The 21,082-nt window shown below is 38.3% G+C and overlaps 1 protein-coding gene across 5 annotated transcripts in view; it reads left to right on the top strand.

The window, feature by feature from the left end:
• SCUBE1 (signal peptide, CUB domain and EGF like domain containing 1) overlaps positions 1-17,690 on the top strand; it is a 200,665-nt gene extending 182,975 nt beyond the window's left edge. For 3 of the 5 annotated variants that reach the window (XM_026702705.2, XM_087934177.1, XM_087934178.1), the window contains 3 exons: positions 537-689; positions 2,152-2,231; positions 2,785-4,225. In XM_026702705.2, coding sequence (XP_026558490.1) covers positions 537-689; positions 2,152-2,231; positions 2,785-2,937 — 386 coding nt within the window. In that variant the 3' untranslated portion in view covers positions 2,938-4,225. Of the gene's footprint in view, positions 1-536; positions 690-2,151; positions 2,232-2,784; positions 4,226-7,062; positions 10,368-16,683 lie in introns of those variants that run through there. The other 2 variants (XR_015743772.1, XR_015743771.1) reach the window with 2 other exon arrangements.
• Positions 17,691-21,082: the final 3,392 nt, after the last annotated feature.

Here is a 21,082-nt window from a genome sequence, read left to right as displayed (position 1 = left end):
TCCCACCCCTCCCAAGAGTCCCTATGTGGCCCATTCAAATGCCAGGTAAGTGCAGGGCCTGCACGGAGACTCAGGGAGGGCAAAAAACGGGCCTCCCATAGGTTACAGAAGGCCGGAAATGGGCCCCTTTCCAGCCTCCAGAGGGCCTCCGGAGCCTGGAGAGGCCATTTTTACCTTCCCAGAGGCTCAAGGAAAACCTCCGGAGGTTGGAGTGGGCGAAAAATGGGCCTCCTGGAAGTTCCAGAGGGTCTCCAGAGCCCGGGGAGGCCGTTTTGGCCCTCCCAGAGGCTCGAGGAAAGCCTCCCGAGCCCGAGGAGAGCGAAAATGGTCCCCCTTCATGGTGCAAGAGTCCGACTAGGCCATGCCCACCAAGAAACTGGGCAGAGAACCGGTTGTTGATATTTTTGAAGCCCACCCCTGTCATGTATGTCTTGCTAATCTTAGACTAGAGAGAATGCAAAATGTAGCACTTCACATGTCTTGCAAATTAAATTTTATTTTTACAAAAATCCGTATGTTTATTTTTTATTTTTAAGCTTCACCTACATCAATTACTACCTATGAAACCTGCCAAACCTACGAGAGACCCATAGCCTTCACCTCCCGGTCACGGAAATTGTGGATTCAGTTCAAATCAAATGAAGGAAACAGTGGCAAAGGATTTCAAGTGCCCTATGTGACGTATGATGGTAATGCACAAATAACCTAAAATAAATTATGTTAATAGAGAAGAAGGGATATAAAATTTCCTGGCGTCTTCCTTTTCCTTCAGTATTTTTAGAATCAGTAATGATTCTCCATATAGGGATATATAGTTACTATTTGCAAATTATTTTACTTAAATACCCAGAAAGGACGCAGAAAGTATTTGGCTCCCTTTTCCTTCATCACTGATGAAGGATGATCACATAGCTTTACAAGCCATTTGTTGTATGAAATGCTTAACCATGCTTAAAACTCAAGAGAGAACTATCATATTTCTACCTAGAAAGGAGGTGCTGTTGTACTAACTCATGTTTTTTTTAATTAAATGCAGTCATACTCATTTGTTTTATGCATTGAGGAGAAATATAAAATGTTCCTTTCCTCCCCAACATGCTCCAAGATTCGAAAGGTCTTTGGAATTCTCCCTTCGTCTTTGTCTTCTTCACAATACAGCATCAACAGAATTTGTTTAAGTGGAATATTAATTTTATATCAATTTGCAATCAACATTTAAAGCTGATTTGCAAATCCCAATTGATGGCAATCTCAGCTGGGTTAAACTTCAATAAATATAGCACTAGCTGTATTAACAAAAAAATGGAAAAAGGTTTTTTTGTCAAACAAATTTAATCTATAAATTTGATTTTGTACAGAATCTTGGACAGTGTCTGTCTATCCACAGCCTGCCAATCCATCTACCATTTCTCCCTCTATTCTCTGTCATCTTTACATTCTCACAGAAAAAAAACATAATAATCCAAAGAGTAAATAACCTATCATTTCCTTTGAGCATCAGTTATACAATTGGTCTAGTTTTTTGTTTTATGTTTGTCTGAAATAAGAACAGAGATATCTATATTTGCCCTTTTGGGGTAGCAGTGAGAGGGGGGTTATTTTTGTTAGTTTTTGTTAGCTTTTGTGAGAAATGAAGGAACTTTACCTCAAGCTGGTCAAAACTTGTGCAAAACCACCATTCTGCATTTATAGAATCAGTTTGATAGGATAGTTTAGGCTCTGGTCTAGAAACCAGGAGACCGTGAACTCGAGGCCCCCTTGGGCATGAAACTTAGCTGGATTAAAAAAGATTGTATAAAAATAATTCACAGAGAGAAAGCCCTACAGGAAACCTCTTTGAGAAACATCCCAAGATTCCTTGAGATCAGAAACAAAAAGGGATTTCTATCAGTTTCTTTTCTAAGATCTTCTATCTACATATCTTGTAATTCCTGGGATGTTGTCCTAAAAGGCCACCGGACTGCACTTTGATGTCAAGTTACGGAGAGGGAGATAGGCAGCATATAAATTTAATAAATAAATAAAATACATTTAAATAAACAAAAAGTGTTTAAATTCTGGATCACTTCAAAACATGTGGCTAATACGCCTGGACATTGTTGTCAGAAAAAGAATATAATTGATTTGGTCCTTTTGCCATTCACTTTTCAGAGGACTATCAGCAGTTAATAGAGGACATTGTTCGTGATGGACGTTTATATGCTTCAGAAAATCACCAAGAAATTTTAAAAGTAAGCTTTTCATACCTAATCTTTCCTAGTGGCTTTTATTTAAGACATTTGCAGAGTGCTTCTTAAAATTGGGAGACTGAAAACAGGAACTCCATTCTAAGGGGTGTCAAACTCAAGGCCCAGGGGCCAGATCCAGCCCATGGGATGCTTAGACCTGTGGCCCTCCCAAGCTCCGTTTTCTCTGGCAGAGGATTGCAGGAGGCCTTCACAGCCAAAAACAGAGCTCACGAGGGCCGTGGGCAGACCTCCCAAGCTCCGTTTTCTCTGGCAGAGGGTTGTAGGAAGCCGTCATGGCCAAAAACGGAGCTTGGGAGCCCGTTTTGGCTGGCAGAACGCTCGTGCCACCACAAGCACCCCCAACACAAATGATGTCGAGCTGGCCACATCCACCCTGGCCCTCCCGAGGTCAAACACAACCCTGATGCGGCCCTCAATGAAATTGAGTTTGACACCCCTGCCTTAGCCAGTGAGGAAAGCAGGGTAGGAGGACCAAATGGGAGGGCAGGAGAGCGATTGCAAAATGATGTGCTTTTGCTTCTTCTGTCTTCCACAGGACAAGAAATTGATTAAAGCCCTTTTTGATGTACTGGCACATCCTCAAAACTATTTCAAGTACACAGCACAAGAATCAAAGGAGATGTTTCCAAGATCGTTTATAAAGCTATTGCGATCAAAAGTTTCCAGATTTCTACGACCATACAAATAGCTTCTAGTGCTTTTTCAGGAGTTTTTGTTTTATTTTTGGTTCTTTTGCATTCCTGTCAAATATTATATTGGGTTTGACTGTAGAAACATTTTTGCTGATTTTAAGATTTCCTGCCCATCTTTATCTTAAATTGTATATTGAAGAATAACTATAATGTTTTATAACCTCCAATATTTGATGGGATTTTTTTTTTCACCTCAAAGAAAAGTAACTTGGAATTTCAGAGACCATCCAATTGATGATCCATATTTTGGCTGCACAACTTTATTTTCAGTGTATCATAGAGAAGTGTTCGTTTTAGAAAAGGAACCTTGTTTATCTTCCACATAAAGAAGAAACCTGTTCATCTTTTTTGAAGAAACTACCTGCAAAGAAGAATTATTGATAGAAAAAGTATGTAGTATAAATGATACTTGGATTTTGAATTGCACTTGAACTTTATATGTGAAATTTTGGGAAGGGGAATCTCATCTTCATTGTTTTCCTATTGGTGGTTTTATGGAGACTTTTTTTTTTATAAACCAAAAAGAAGGTGGGGATAAAATATAGTTGCCTTAACTTTTGTTTAATGGGTTAGGCAAGAATAATCCTACAATCCATAGATTTCTTGCTCCTGATATAACATTTTGAAAAGTCTGTTTTGAAAATGGAATGCAATGGTTGAATTAGACACAGAATTGGTTTCTCTGCTAAATTCAGGGGTGGGCTCCTGGAGGTTCATAGGGATTTGGGAGAGCCTCTAGCTAAGATTCTGTACAGTTTGGAAAAAAAACCCAAATCCCCTGCCCGCCTCATCCCGCCCCTCCCAGGAATCCCCCCCACGTGGCCCGTTTTGGATGCAGGTAAGTGCAGGGAGAGTGCGGAGGCTCAGGGAGGGTGAAAAAAGGGTCTCCCAGAAGTTCAGGAAGGCCGGAAATGGGTCTGTTTCCAGCTTCCAGAGAGCCTCCGGAGCACGGGGAGGCCATTTTCACACTCCTGGAGGCTCGAGGAAAGCCTCCGGAGCCCGGGAAGGGCAAAAACACCCCCCGCCTGCCGTGGTGCAGGAGGCCGCCCAGCAACCGGTCAGAGAACCCTTTGCTAACATTTTTGAAGCCCACCCCTGGTTAAATTGTATACCAAGAAGGAAGAGTCTTAAGGTGGGGGGGACTAGTAGCTAGTATTTTTTGCTCTTGATTGAATATCTAAATATGTACAAAATGTAACAGGCATATGTTTGTGAATACCAAGGCAACAGAAATATCATTCATATAATAATGTTTTTCAGAGGAATAAACCACAGCTCAGATGATTGGTACTAGGTGTGATGAAGTAGGGAGAGAGAGTTATGTTCTCTCCCTCCCTCCCTCCCTTTCTCTCTCTCTCTCCCTCTCTCGCTGTGCAAAGGACTAGGTTTTCTTAGACCTTGGGAAAGATAAATTATTTTGTCCTTTCATGTGTGCATTCATTGGTTGACAGCTTATAATCCTTGCTAAATATGATCTGCTTATCATAATTGTTTTATTATGGATCCCTGAGTTTTGGAGGAGAAATACATTATTCTTCTCTACTTCTTGGCATCAAAGCTGACTTCAATATCTGCTGTTGTTGGCATGGGAAACCCCAAGAATGGGCAGGGAATTTAACACAATTTGATCAGGGAAGAAAGATGCCAAGAACTGAAGATGCCAAGTTCTCTTCCATGTCCATAAAACTAGGAGAATGGTTAAATTAGCCATAAAAGTAGTCTTACTTTCTTCCATCCTGCTAGATGTTGTAATCAAAATGTTTTTGGTAATAAAACAGCAGGCAAAAATTGGCAGGAAGAACAGAACTACTTTTGTATATGTAAACCAGTAAAATTTTGAACTTTTCACAGCACTCTGACATAGATTTAGGAGTACTTAGAAACTACTCCTAACAGAAAAGACAGTAATTTCTTTCAAATAGCATTGTGCTTTAAAAGATAAATAATACACAGAGGCAAAGAAAAAAATATTGTCCATTTTCTAGTATTATCACAGATACATAGATTCACTTTTTTATTCTTAGCCTCATGGTTCACAGCAGAGCAGTTGTTTCCTGTTAGACTAAAGATTACTGCCTTCTGACAAATTCATAAAATCTTTTTAAAAAATCCGTAACAGAGTGTCAGCATTTTCAATTATCCTAGCCAGCTGGAAATATCTAGATGAGCTTAACTAAAAACTAAGAAGGGTTGGGTTTCTTTATAACTGGGAGATCACTAGAAAATCCTAGGCTATAGGCTGAGAAGCTAAGAAATGTTCTGAAACAAGTGTTGCCATAGGAATTCGTAAATATATCCATGAAGTTACTTTAAGAAGCTAAGCACACTTGAGGAAAACTTTAACCTCTGTAAGTTATTTGTTCCCAAAAAAATTTCCCAGGATTTTTTGCAATTGTTGACCAAATACAATATTTTATTGTTCATCACCTGCATGTCATCCTCCTTGAAGAGCTTCCAACTTTATTCTCTCAAGACTCCTGGGCGGTAGGTAAAGTTGATAGTTAAACATGCCCAGATTAATGATGTAGCAAATGTGGCAGAATAACGAAATACCGTTCTAATGCCAAGCAAAGATCAAATGCAAATACTGTCTGGAGAAATCCAGTACTCAAGTCTGATAAAGAAACAATTGTTATTCCAATCTGCATGACTTCAAATGAACATATGTACATCTTTTTAATTTCACGTGAACCTAAGTGAATTCTGAGCATAAGAATATTAATGAATGATAGAAATACATCTCTACAAATAACGCCTGTTAGAATGCTTTGCAAAGCCCTCTTCCACCAATGGAAAATAGCAATAGCACTTACACTTATATACCACTTCACAGTGCTTTTACAGCCCTCTCTAAGTGGTTTACAGAGTTAGCTTATTGTCCCCAACAATCTGAGTCCTCATTTTAGCGACCTCAGAAGGATGGAAGGCTGAGTCAACCTTGAGCTGCTCAGAATTGAACTCTTGGAATGAGCAGTGAGTTAGCCCTGCAGGACTGCATTCTAACCACTGCACCACCATGGCTCTATACTGAAATATTGAAATTACTGCCTAACTCTACTTCTAGTTCTACATGCAAATGGTGCTGAATGGTGCTATCGGGGTAAATCATTTATTGCAGTGGGCCAGGGACCACTGGTGGTTCGTGAGAAAATTTTGGTGGTCTGCAGAGAAATGTCCCCCCCAAAGCACCCCCCAAAGCAATCCAGGCTGGGCAGGGACACAATGCTGCTCCGCCCATATGGCCCGCTGCCCACCCACTGGCCCCCACCTTCTGCCGAGTGCAAACCTTACCTTGAGTAGAACCACGCAAGCTGAAACTGGAAAGTAAGACCAACTGCGGGGGACGGAAATCGCCCTGGGGTGGCTTGCTGATGTTGGTGGGAACGTCAGTCCCATATTCCCAAGCTGCAATAGTCACAGGACTGGCCCTTTGGTCATCCTGGAGTAGCTCCTCCAGTCCATGGCAGGCCAGTGCACGCGGGGGGAGGAGCAGCTACTCCGGGATGACCAAAGGGCCAGTCCTGTAACTACTGCAGCTCTGGAATGTGGGACCGACTTTCCCAACAACGTCAGCAAGCCACCGTCAGTCAAAATTCGTATTAGTGGTCCGCGGGATTTAAAATTATGAGTTTGATGGTCCTTGAGGTCCAAAAGGTTGGCAACCCCCTGATTTATTGCACTGGTGGTTAATTCCAGACAAATTGGCAGGGAAAAGGCCACTGAGAGAATGATAAGGGATCAGGTGACCAGTGATCCAGGAGTTATGGTCCCATAACAAGTTGACTCTACTTATGTAATGCACAACTGACTTTCACACCAGATTATTGAACAATACATACAGTGTGAATCGACAATATTTTGATTGAAATCTATGTAAAGTCAGAATAGAACCAAATCCAGGAACCTTCAGAGAACAGCTTCCAATTATTGATATGAGTGGAGACATGCCTACTCTTCAGATTCATTGAACACAATAGCAAACTGACCGAGTTGTATGCATTTCTCTCAGGAAGAATATATCTGGATATTTTTTTCATGAAACCTCTGTAAAATAGGGATCCTCTTGATTAATCTGTTCATTTTCATAGAGAAACTAAAGCGTTTCCTCTTTTGATTTCAAGACAATCTATCAGGCGAATCAATGCTCTGGTGACATCAGGACCAGAAGAATTGCACTATACTTTTCCATCAATACCAGTGCTATCCAAAACAGTGAGAAAAGAAAATGTCAGCCTTTTAAGGTAGACCAAGTCAGCTTTGGCAGTCAAATCAGCAGATGGTCAGTAAGGGAAAGAAGAAGACTTTACCAGGCAGCAGCCATCTTGAGAAGAAGTCAAATTTGGAAATATCCTTCTGCCATTGTTTAAAAGACTGGTCTTTTATTAGAATCAGTAAAATTGAGTCAAAAAAACATTCTGGATAAAACAGTCATTTTAATAACAGAAATTCTTCCCCTTAGTGAAAAATCTAGTTTTCTCCATCTGTGAAAATCCAGTTTTATCTCATTCCACATTTTAATATAGTTAGTTTTAAACAATATAGAATATTTATTAGTGTCACACCAAGGTATTTTACTTTTTTTATAACCTTAAGTCCAGTTTTGTTTTCCAGTTTTCTTTGATCTTCCCTGTCTTTCCCTTTCTGAATCTCACATGGTTGCATCAATTCTCCATTGATCATAATCTCGGTCTTTTGTGGTGTATAAATAGATTTCAGTCTTTGTGAAAGTCCATGTTCTCAGCTACTTTAAACATAAAATCTCAATTCAGATTATCAAAAGCTTTCTCTGCCTCTAAAAAATTGTATAGCCTATTTGTCATTGCATTGTTGTAAATATTCAATTATATCCTAGATTATTGTCGCATTGTCCTTTAGTTGACTTTTAGGAAATAAAACACACTGATCTTCATGGACATCTTTTTGTATAACTTTTTTAGTCTTTCAGCTAGGATGGATGTAAAAAGTTTGTAGTCATTAAGAAGACTATAATATATCGTAAAAGTTAAGTCCTGCCCTTCCTTGAGCATCAGAGCAATGTGGGCTTCTTTCCATGAATCAAGCATAGACTTCCCTTGTAAAATAGAATTCATTAAATCTTTCATTGAAAATAAAGATTGATCTTCAAACATTTTATAAAACCCACTCAGTAAACCATCTGGTCCTGATGCTTTACCTATCTTAGCTGTTTAAATTGTTTCTGTTATTTCAAAGGTTGTTACTGGACTGTTCATAATTTTCTTTTGTTCTTCCAATAATTTGGGTAAATTTTGATTTTGTACATAGTCATCTATTTGTTCCAATGAAACTTCTTGTTCCTCCTATAAATTAAATCTCAAAATGTCTTTGGATATTTTTATTATCATTGTGAGTCTTATCTCCTTCACAAAATTCAGTTATTTTCTTTTTAGTTTGTTTTCTTAATTTGTACAGCCACCTTCCTGGTTTATTTGCATGTTTTTTTAAAAAAATCTGCTTTGTATATTTCAATTTCTTTTTCATGTCTGAAACTGTTAACATAGAAATTTGTTGTTGCAATAATTTTAATTGATTAAATATGTTTGGTCTTCCAATTGATTTTTGAAATTATTTTTCCTTCACTTTAATCTCATCTGAAACATTTTGGATTTTTCCAGCTGATTTCTTCTTAATCGATGTATCATATTGTATAAAATAACCTCTTATCACAGCTTTATAGGCGTCCCAAACTGTGGTCAAGTTGGATCCCTTGCCCACATTATTAAAATAGTCTTGAAATATTTTTTGCATTCTTTGACAATTTGTGGTCTTTGCAAGATGGATTCATTTAACCTCCACTTAAAAGACTGCACTCTGAATTTAAAATGCACTGTCACTGGATTATGATCTGAAAAATATTTTGGAAGAATGTCAGTTTCAATTATCCTATGAGTCAAATTTTTGGTAGTCCATATCATGTCAAAGATTTGTCTTTCTGGGAAAAAATGGTATAGTCTTTTGCAAGTCCATTTTTGTACTCCATATATTAAGTATACCTAGAGAGTCTGTCAACTCAAAAAATATTTGGGGTAGTTTTCCTTGCATTACTTTAATCCATATAAGGACAAATACGTCCACTTATGGGGTTGCTGCCCCATTCCAATTTCCAAGAAAGCACCAATGTTGTAAGAAAAAGAAAATAACTGTTCAGAGTAAATGTCAAAAAATTTAGCCTTTTCTTGATGTGCAATATATAAACCAATAGCAATGAATTTTATTCCTTGTAGTTCAGTTTAAACAATTACATATCTGCCTTGGCCATCAGCTAGTAATAGTTGTAGTTGTAATTGAGGAATTATGTATAAAACTATAACATTTATCTCCTTTTTGGGGATTGGCAGAAATATATTCCAAACCCAATGTTTTGTTGTCTAAATACTTTTTGCCTATCTCTTTTCTGCAAAGATATTATATCTTGATTCAATATTTTTCCAAATAACGGAAGGTTTTTTTTTCTTTTTTGTGGGGAATTTTCCCTATTTACATTCGAAGTTACAATCAATCCTATTTATAAGAACAAAACCTTCCAATGCTCCAACTGTGTTTCCCATCTCGGTGGTATGTCTTGAACCTGTATTCAGTTTGTCCATTGTCCTTCTGAGGTCTGTGTTTTTTCAGAGATTGGTCTTCAGAATTTGGGTCTTTTGAAAAATGTTACACTTCATTTTGATATCTCTCCACAAAGTGTGCTTTGTGTTTTAGACTTTAGTCAAAAGTGTTGGTTTTGAAAAGTTAAGATAATTCATAGTTTATCCCGATGAAAAACGGTGCTATTTCTGCTGTAAGAGATTTGCCAAGATTTTCCCGGATTGTAATCATAATTTCTCTGAACCATGACATCTCATTCCCTATAATCTTGAGTCTCTGTTCACAATGTTTCTGCAACACTTATTTAATAGGTTTTCTTACAAATTGGATCAAAAGATCTCTTGGCAGTTGCTGTCTAATTGCACATATTGAACTTACTCTATACATTTTATCAACTTCTCTAGGAAAATCCCAAATTATCATCTTTCATCCATTTTGTAATGTTATAATTATATCTTTGATGTTAATACATTTTTTCACACTTTCTGGCAAGTGCTTAATTTTCAAATAAAACTTTCTCCTTCAAATCCATTAATAATAAATTGATTGCTCCCATTTGCGTATGTGATTTTTCTGCTCTTATGTGAATATTCTTAATGTCCATTTTCAGTTGGTTTGACTCTGTTGTGAATTCTTCCAACTTTTGATCCAATTTTTCATTTAGGCTTTTAGCCAAATTTATCAAATTTATCAAACAATTTACTAGTTAATTCTTGACAAATTAATGCAGTGATCTCTGGTTTTTTTTGTAAATTTGTAAATTTGTTTGTAAATTCAGGAGCATTTTCTGCTCAAAATTCTTCATAAAAAGTTGAACAATAAAGTCTTCTGATTCTCTTTTTGCCTCCTTTTTTCTCTGGGGGCATTTTACGTAAGATATTTTTATTTTATTTTTTTATTTATTAAGTGTATTGGCCACCCATCTCACCACTGGATAATGCTTAAATTTTACTTAATGTAGAATATTAAAAATACTCATTTCAATTTTTTTTACTCTCAGTAGGCTTCATTGTCTATATGGCCAGATATTTAGTACACAAGATAAACAGTCACTGGGCAATGCTCAAAGCCAAAAGGATTTCAGTGTGTTTCCAAACAATACAACTTCTTCTTCTATTCTATAAAATCCCTTTTTACAACTCTCTACTTCCTTAATTTGTGGTTGAGTTGGGGCAACTGGATAGAACTGAGCGTTTACTAGCTGGATGGCATTCCTGACATCACATAGAGTACTCAGTAGATTTTTTTTTCTTTGTTCCCTAGGAGGAAAATATCTGCCACTACCTAGCATTGAACTCTCAAACAACCACTTTAAAATAAGCTAGATAGCAATTACCACAGTGAGAAAAGAAGGAATTTTTTTTTTAAAAAAAAAACTCCTTCTTGCTCTAAAGAACAAGAGGCAGGAATATATACAGAAAAAAAATACTAGAGTTCTTTGAAATTAATACATTATATATAACATTTTCAATGAGTAACTAAAATAATTTAAGTCCCTATTTCACCAAGGCAAAAGGCTGAAGTTTTGCCTAGCTGCTTCTTGAGTAAATCAAAGTTTCCTCTTGCCTTTTAAGCAATAAAAGTCCTTAATTGCAATCCATCAAGAGGGCGTCAAACTTAACCACACTCAGCCAGGCAATTAACTTGTAATCCACTCATCAGGGATGAAAAAACAAAAAGAAAAATTGTAAAGTGCAAGTTGAAAGCAGAAATCAGCACCACTAAAATTGCAGAGGGCAATTGGACAAGTTTTGGCAGCAAAACCAGCTATCTGCCAACAAAGTAGAAAAAAAGCCCCACTGATTAAAGAACCACTTTCTGGAAGGACTCAACTGAATACAAAATTTCTGTTATTAAGCAGGGCAGTTGTTAACTGAGTTTTGCCCCATTTTACAACCTTTTTGCCACAGTTAACTGAATAGCTTCAGTTAAGTGAATCATGCAGTCATTAAGTGAATCTGACTTCCTCCACTGACTTTGCTTGTCAGAAGCCATTTGAGAAGGTTACAAATGGTGATCACATGATCCTGGGACAGTGTCATGCACAAACATATACCGCAGGTGTAAGGAGTCTTTATTAAGGCTTCCAAGCCTGAATTGGTATTCCCCAGCAATTCCCTGTGCTAGTATAAGCTAAGCTCCAATGAGTCCCAAAGCTACTCAAATGAAACCAACACTATTTGTCATGCCCTTGTTAGAGTCAGACTCTGAGGGAGAGGAGGAACAGCCAACAGGGAGTAGCTCCGGAGGTTGTGGAGGAAGCTGGGGAAGGGCAGAGGCCAGCTGAGCAGTCAGAGGAGGACCCAGGCCCATCCCCTCTTCATTCTAGGACAGGCAGGGAGGAACGGAGAAGGAAACAACTTGGCTTATGAGAGAGGAAGCGGCCATGATCATTGGTTGCAGCTGGAGAGAATAGTATGTAAGAGAGACGGTTAAAACACAGCGTTGCTAGAAGCAAAGCGTGTTTTATTTTGGGCTGAAGTTATCTTGGTTGGCGTCCTTCCAACAGACTGTGCCTTGTTATCTCCTTGAAGCTGGTAATTACTTATCCTGGTCCATTGTGGAAATTCCTTCACTGTAGTTTAGTTTTAGTTTTTTATTTCACCTCTATCTGCTCATTAAGTTCGGACTGTATTGCTTTCTTTTGAAGACTATTTTTGAGTACGTTTTATCTCCAACTGAGAATTATTGAACAGTGGGGCCAAGCTGGAGGCATTAAAGGACATTTATTTACCTTTTGGATTTTGTTACATTTGTGTTACACTCTGGTCATCACACTAGTTCTCAAGGCAAAGACCAGTCCAGTAGGCAAAAGCAAGTTCTCAAGGCAAAAGCAACAGCTGAAGAGACACAATCCGAAGTTCAAGGCAAGAACACACAGCAAGGAAACACACATTTCCAGCATTGGCTCCACCTGTCCACTGTTCTAAATAGCCAGCTTTGGGTGCAACCCAACAAGAGGGGTGAGGATGCCTCCTTGCGAGTAATCTGGCTGACCTCTCTTCCTGCCTTTTCTCTGCCCTACATGTTTTTGGATCAGGTGCAGAAGGCAGTTCCTCTTCCTCATCACTGACTGGCTGTAGCTGCATGCTTTCCCCACCTGAAGCCTCAGGGCTGTCCTGCTGCAGCTGTGCTTCAGCCAAATCCCTCTCAGACAGCTGCTTGGAGCTATTGACCAACTCCCCACCTGACATGCCTGGAACTGCTTTATCCTCCTCCAAGCTAACATCTGGAGAGGTATCTGGGGAAGCATCCAGGGGAATCATCACACAGTGCAATTGTCATAAATACATGTCAGTTGCCAAGCGCCCAAGTTTTGATCATATGACTATTGGTGATGCTGCTGCAGTCATAAGTGTGAAATACGTTCAAAAGTCAAAAAAAAATCAGTGCCATTGTAACTTAAATACTATAAATGGATAGTTGTAAGTTGAGAACGATCTGTATATGAAAAAAATGTAAGATAATTTTGTAGATTATGTGTTTTCCCAGAAACCAGGATTTTCTCGTTTCTGTTTAAGGGCACAAAGTGTGCTTATGGTAGAGGTTGAATCTGAATTCTAAATAAGCTTGCTGAGAGACTTTAACAGTTAACTCGGAAAACATTCTTGTTAAAAATCCCTTGTTTTAGCAGCTATGTTAAACTATAGAGACATTAGCAGGGACAGTATATATATACACTTACTATGAATTTGGTTATTTGCGGAAAAGAACTTGGAAATGCATCACAAATAGGGATTCATGCCTTTATTATTACACACTGGATTACTGCTATGTATCATTAGATGGGCTAACCTTGAATACCATTCAGACGCCAAAAAATGTAGCACCCTGCCTGGTTGCTGGCATTCATCACCATGAGTATGTAACACCAATGCTTTGAGTCCTGTACTGGCTTTCCAATCACTTTGGCTACAGTTCAAAATGCTGGTTTTCATCTATAAAGCTCTATAATGGCTTGGCGCTTTCTTTCTCAGGGTGAAATCCACCTATTATAATCACTGTTTTGATCCCTACTGTGCCATGTGAGGGGGCTGAGTAGTTGCATTTTAATGGCCACTCTATCAAATAGCTTCCCAATTTGACATCTGGTTGGTCTCCATATTGTTGCTTTTTCTGCAACAGAATAGTGAATTGTTGTGGGGGACATAGGAATCAAGAATCAGATTGCAAAATTAAATTAATTGTGTTTGTGTGTGTGAGAGAGAGAGATCATACAAACACAATTTAATTTTGCAATCTGATTCTTGATTCCTAGAATCAGATTGCAAAATTAAATTAATTGTATTTGTGCGAGAGGGTTGTGTGTGTGTGTGTGTGTGTGTAGAATGCATCTCATGAAGGGATGTTTAATAAAATTTGCCAGTTGGAAAATCTATTAGACTCCTGATTTTTTTTGCCACTAATATGGCTTTCCTATGATCTAAGCTTATGACAAATGAAATAACATCCACGTATGATGGATTACTTTTATGTATCCTGCTCTTGTTTATGCACAAGGTGAATTCCAGGTTCTACCAAATACAAAAGATTGACCTATTCCATGCGCTGCCAGGTTCTCCTTACAGTCACACACTCAACTCACAACCCTGGAAAATAATCGCACTCGAATCACTTTCCACCAAACACTGAGACACAACTGGTTCAGAAACAGAAATAGAATAATAAGAGTTGGAGGTCCTTCAGAGAGCCAGTTAATTGAAAGTAGCAGCAAAACTTTACAGGTTGCCACGTACATATTTACTCTTTCTCACACCATGAATTTGTTGGATGCTTTGCTTTTGATTGGTTGGGAGGCTGGTTTGTATTATGTGCTTCATAACTTGTGAGCCTTATCAGAACTCCTTGCTTTTTGATTCAGTCCTTAGCTTTGTATTGATTAGGACAGCATTCCACCAGTCTTCTATCCTCCAGGTGTGTTGACCAAAACCTCCCCTAATTTGGTTGTTTGGGAATGATGGGAATTGTGGTCCAATGATTCTAGAGTGACCAGATTAGAGCACTCAAGCCTTAAAGTGTAATTGGATATGTTTGGATTACAAGAAACACAACTGGGTATGCTAATTAATGAATTAAGATGCCATTGTCCATTGCAGTTTGCTTAGTGAAACACCCATATTTTTAAAAACTGTGTACAGTGTTAATTTACCTTTCTTCTTCAGGTTTGTCAAAGTTTTGTATGTACTATCCTTACATGTTCAGTACATTTTAAGAGTGACTATATTGTAGAAATATTCATACATTAAATATTGCTCTCTTGAAGATTGATTGGGGAATGGGAAAAACTAGATTGCTGCTAAAGTCTGAGAATGCAACTTGCTTCCTCTTCCTGACACCTGCAGGGCTAGAAAATGTTTTAATAATTCACATTTAATACATATACCTCTAAAAGGAAGAAAAGCCCAATCTCCATCACAATAGTCTGTTGGCAGCCACTCCACTACATTGAGAGATTTGAAAGAAGAAATCCAATTTCAGGGATAGACACACAAAAATTGCAAGGAACAAGGTAAACAATATGATTTGTAAAAAAAAAAGGTATCACACTCATTTTATTAGAATGAGCGTGAATAAATTTGCTCCTGATTCAGTTCTTAAATCCACATGCTGAAAAAATGACAAAATTTAAACTTTACCCCCAGTATTATGACCACTGTTTGTAAATAAGATACTAGTTATGATTTATCTTCTGATGGGGAGACGTCCTGCATCTAAAAAAATCATGGAAGAAAAGCAGCTCCACAGCATGAACAAATTATAGTAACATTAGTGAAATAAGTCCTGTTTATACAGATCTCTTCCTAAGACATGGTTATGAATATTCAGGCACCTGAATTGAGCAATGAGCAATCTGCTGTGGGCTTCATTTAACTTCTGAAGTAAATGCTCTTTGCAGTATGTAAGACTTGTAAAAATCAATCTAATTATACATTTTTCCTTTGTATGAATTTATGTAAATCCCTTGGGATTCAATTTAGTAGTGAGAAAAAAAGTCAACCCTTTTATTCTTTCTGCACAAGCAATATTCCTAGCCTGGTGGAAGTGTGAGCACATTTGCAAGGTAACTGAGAATTCCCCCTGCCTTTTATTGAAATTAATGTGAGGTGACAAAACTATTAGTTACAAATCATCTAAATGAAAGCATGTCCATACTACATAGGGACATTTTCACATTAAGCTTATTTAAAAAATTGCAGGTGTTAAAAACTGATCGCAGGCTAATGTGACTTGATGTCTGCCTAAACAGTTTTTCCACAACAGGGCAGAGAGTGAACAAATTATTGTGGGCAGTTTGGCACCATCCTTCTTCCTTGGTGACTGAGAAGGCTGTTAACTGAACATTGCTAACCAGTAATTTATTCTGTTGTCTGAAGACATTCTGAATAGAATGGAGTGGATGAAATCTGGGGTTCAAAAAAACAACAACACCTCACCCAAGATGGCAGCCACAACCATGGTAGTGAGGCTTTGCATAGCTGTTCTGTCACCTTCACTTTTATGACCCCCCCCCCCATTCTATGGATTCCCCTAGAGCAGGGATGTCAAACTCGATTTCATTGAGGGCCACATCAGGGTTGTGTTTGAACTTGGGGGGTCTGGGGTGGGCATTGCCAGGGTTGGGTGTGGCCAGCTTCACATCACTCATGTCGGGGGTACCTGTGGCAGCCTAAGTGCTCTGCCAGCGAAAACAGGCTCCAGATCTCCGTTTTGGCTGGGATGGCCTCCTGCAACCCTCTGCCAGTAAAAACTGAGTTTGGGAGGGCTACATACTCCATTTCGTTGGCAGAGGATTGCAGGAGGCTGTCCCAGCCAAAAACAGAGATCGGGAGCCCATTTTCACTGGCAGAAGGTTGCTGGAGGCCATCCCAGCCAAAGACGGAGATCGGGAGTCTATTTTCGCTGGTAGAGGCACCACAGGCTGGTCCTTCACTGTTTCCAGAGCAGCCCCACGGGCCAGATCTAAGCACCTTGTGGACTGGATCCAGCCCCTGGGCCTTGGGTTTAACACCCCTGCCCTAGAGGAAACAACAATGGAGACATTTTCATACTGTTTTTTAGAAATATTCAATACCAACTCTGTATAGTGACTGCTAAATTAGAAATGTCTAATCCTGTTCTCCAATCACTGTTTTTGCCAGATCAGCAACATATTACCTGAACAGGGAACATCTGGGATACACGCATTATTTGCTCAAAATAATTACTGTAATACCTCTCAAACTGGATACTCAAGAATTCTAGATTTCTGTTTTTTACTACAGTGGACATGAATAAAAATCAGAATAAAAATGTTTATAGATGTGAAGCTTTATTTCCAATGTAAATTATGTACAAATTGCCACTTTCCATGAAAAATATAATAACCAAGAACATAAATAGTAAATAAAAATCACCTTGAATTTTACCAACATTTTAACAATATGCCTAAACCAAGTTGGATAGATTATTGCAAATGTACCCTGTATCTCTCCAAATTCTGTGTATCAGTAGCTTTGTTTTTTATGACAAAGCTCAAAAGGAAGCATGTAATTTTTGTTTAAACATTTTCACAATAAATCCAAAACAAAAGATCGAAGATAAGATTTCTTCCAATTCTGCACGTGGCATTTTAATGTAACATTTTCAGGACTTCTGCCTCCTGAGGGTATTTGTCCATTCCTGCTGTGGGATAAGCGCCTTTCCTTAAACTTTATCACCTCGTGGGACCTAAGAAGCGGACCTTCTCCAAGGCAACGTAATTAGCTCTGATAGTCACCTAGATAGACAGGCAGAAGAGCCACACCCAAGACAAGGGTCAAACAAGAGATACTTCTGCCCACAGAAGTAACAGAAGGAACAGAGGTAAGGAAACGACCCTCTCTAAGGACGGCTGCCATATTCCAGAAGGCAAGCATTGGGTAGCTCTGTAAAATTAAATGTGGATGTGTAGGCATATATTGCTTTTGGAGCACGGAGAATTTTTGATGTGTTTTTTTCTAGCTATTCTAGTTTTATTAATCTTCTTATCTAGATCAAACTAAACTGCCAGAGTGAAGCTTCATTCTTGGCTTTGTCGTTGGCCAAAAATAAGTCACTATCAGTACAAATTTAATTGATGTTTGAGAGCTGCTCAGAGTTAAGATATACAAGATACAAGCTACATAAATCTTTTAAGTATCTCCCCACTTCATATGAGCACCACGAACATGGAATCATAAAATAGACCAACTATGAAGTTTTGAACACAAAATCAAGGATTAGGCTGAAAACTGAACATTAATTTGAAAGACTTTATTGAAACTAAGTTGAAGCTGTGACCATATATATATCATTTCGATTCATTACAATGCTTCTGTGACAGTATACATACTTTTACATAAATCTTAACTATCTGTACACTTGTCAATATTCCTTAATCTATCTTTGTCCACTAGAACTTTTACCTTGTTATCCTATTGTTGTCTTCTCTATTCATCTCTATATCTATTATTTATCCAATCATACAGTACAGAGAAAGTTCTTGGGTTTTTTTTGAAAATTTTATTTGGGTTTTCACAAAAACAAAATACAAAATAAAACATCTTTTTTGAAAATAGCATGGTCCCAGGTTATCACTTTTTCATACAGACACAAAACTCAATTTCATGCTCATTTTTATATTCTCTTCCATATCTTATTACTGTTTTATATTTTCTACATAGTTTTCCCCCTCTTTTAATTTTCTCAACTTTATTTTAATTATCTCATCTCAATTCAAATCATTATATTTATACTTTTGTCTGTCCTGTTTCAATTTCATATTATCTTTTCTTATTAAAAAAGTTTTTCCCTGTAGTTACCAATTGGAGTATGACACCTTTATATCTTTTAATTTATCCATTCAAACTCTTAATTAAGCTTCAATTTATATCTTTAAGATTATAGCATTCAATATAACACATAACTTCCAATCGAATTCTGCTTGGTACATTCTTAAAATACACACTATATTCTTAAAAAGAAAAAATGATATATATATGTAAATAAAGCACACATTCCATTCCAATTCAATTCTATCATTAATATTCATTAAAATTTTAAAATTTTTCAATTAAATATCATATTTCCTTGGGAACACTTATAAACTTTCCATAGTTAATTCTTTTTTTCCCCATATTTCTCACTTATATTTTTATAAATCATTACTAATAATTAAAAATGTTCCCATTTAATTCTCTCAATCATTTTAATTCATATATTTATTACCAAACATTCCACTACATTACAGTAAATATTTTATCCATCATTTAAATAATATTTTCTAAAATTATTTCTGTTTGTGATATAACAATGCTATCTCATGTACCTTTGCAGAATCCCTTTTACAATTAAATTTTCACCCATTATCTCTAAACAAGCTTATGGTTACAATTCTTATATCTTTTCTCTGTATCTCCATTTCTTGTTTTTGTCTTTTACAACTTTTTCCTTACCTTCTTCCCCCTCTTATTCTCCCTCCCCTTTTTACCCCCTCATCTCTCTACTTCTAACTCTCTCATCTGTAATCCCCTCTTCTGTTGCTTTCTAATATTATACTTATCTTTCAAATTGTTCTTCTTCTTTTTGGTTATTTTTTCTAATCTTAAACCTTTCACCCTCTTTCCCCACTTTTCTTTTTTCCCCCCACTTAAAATCATTTGATCATTAAAGATGGCTTCTTCTTTGTCCCAATCTTCTTGTTCTGCAAGCGTTCTTGTTGTTTCTCATAGTTCAGGATCTCCATTTCTAAGAATTGAAATACGAAGCCAAAAGAACCTCTCCCTTCTTGTGCATCTTCTTTCCATTTTTTAAGTTCCGTTTTCAGTTCTTCTAAGAGTGATGCCATTTTAAAGACTTTTAAACAACCACCCAGTTAATTTTAGTCATCTAGATGCAAAAACCAAAAATCACCAAGTAATCGAAATAATCCAAAGCTGTTTCTTGTTGCTTCTTTTTTCCACTTTCTCTTCCTGGGGTTCTATTATTTTGTTACCAAGTTTCAATTAAAATGTATCTTCAAGGAATCTTGTTAAAATTTCACTGCAAGTTCCTTTTAATTACAGTTCCATACCTTGGTTCCAGTCAGTCTCCTCCATTTTTCCAGATCCTGCCCTTTTATTCTTTTTCCCCTTTCCTGCTTTTAAAAACTTTTAAACATTCAGAAATCTTTATTATCCCTTTGACTTTTATTTTCAGCTTAGATGCCTATTAATGTCAAAGTGGATTTTTTTCAATTTCTTACCTGTCAGTATAAGGAAGGGAAGAAAAAAAAACCCTAATCCTTTCCCTTCTCTCCTTTGCAGCTTCAAAATCTTCTTTGGGAACAATGTTATTAAATTTAAATTCCAGGGTACCTTATTTGTTGCTTTTGCTGTTTGACCCGGTCAACCAAAACTTTCTCTTCTTATCTTCCTCCTGCACATTCTTTTCCAGTCGAGTTCTTCTTTGTGGTGGCCATTTCTGACCACCACTACAACCGCCTTTGGGAAAGGGAGTAATGGCCAGCTTGGGAGGAGATGTGCGGCTCTTCTCAACCCTGCAGGCAGTCTCCCCCTTCTTCACCACCTCTACGGGGTGGCTTAGCCCCGAAACCAGCCGGCTCGGGGCGTTCCAGCGGCGAGCACGGATTGAAGCCTCGCAGAGATGAGGTTTCAGTCTGTCGCCGAAGAAGCTCAAACCGGAAGTCCGGTATTCAGCAAGTTCTGACCAGTTCAGGAGAACCACCAGTGTCGTGATGGTGAACCATTTCCCCTGGCATGCGCGAGCTCGCCCGAAGAGCCCCACTGTGCATGCGTGCGTGCCGCTGCCGCCTGACAGCTTATTGTCAGGTATCTGGCACAGATACATGGGGGGGGCAGGGTGCACGGGAGACACATGTGCATTTGCAGAGACACGCACTGCGTCCTGGGGTCATGCACGCATGTACAGAGAAGTGCAGCACATGGAGAGATTGTGCACACATGCACAGATGGATGGCACATGGCGGGGGATTCGTGCTCATGCAGAGACGTGCTGCACACAGCTGGGAATTTCACGTGCAGCTGCAGGGGGGATGGGAGGACCAGCCGCATTGCCTTCTGGGTGCGGGCATGCAAGCGCGAGCACACAAGCGCGCATACAATTATCGGCATGGAAGCCAAAAAAGGTTTGCCACCACTACGCTAGTAGAAATTTTGAGTAGTGGGAGAACTGGCCAATACCACCTCTGACTGTCCCCCCTCACACCTATTCTCTGCCTCCCGAGTCCCAGCTGATCAGCTGGGTCTCCTTTTGTTGCCTTGTACAGGAGAACGGAGCTGGAAAGCAGGTTAGCGGGGTGGGGACGGAATGGTATTTTGCAGTAGCCTTCCCCTGACATCCCCACCAAGCCATGCCCACAGAACCGGTAGTAAAAAAAATTAAATCCCACCACTGATACAGTACATTCCACATCAAATAATATAGAATAGAATAGAATAGAAACAGAACAGAACTAGAACAGGAATAGAATAGAATAGAATAGAATAGAATAGAATAGAATAGAATAGAATAGAATAGAAT

Source organism: Pseudonaja textilis, chromosome 5 (assembly GCF_049901715.1).
Source record: "Pseudonaja textilis isolate UNSWEBS1 chromosome 5, rPseTex1.2, whole genome shotgun sequence".
Taxonomy (NCBI): Eukaryota; Metazoa; Chordata; class Lepidosauria; order Squamata; family Elapidae; genus Pseudonaja; species Pseudonaja textilis.
This window is presented reverse-complemented; position numbering and strand designations above follow the sequence as displayed.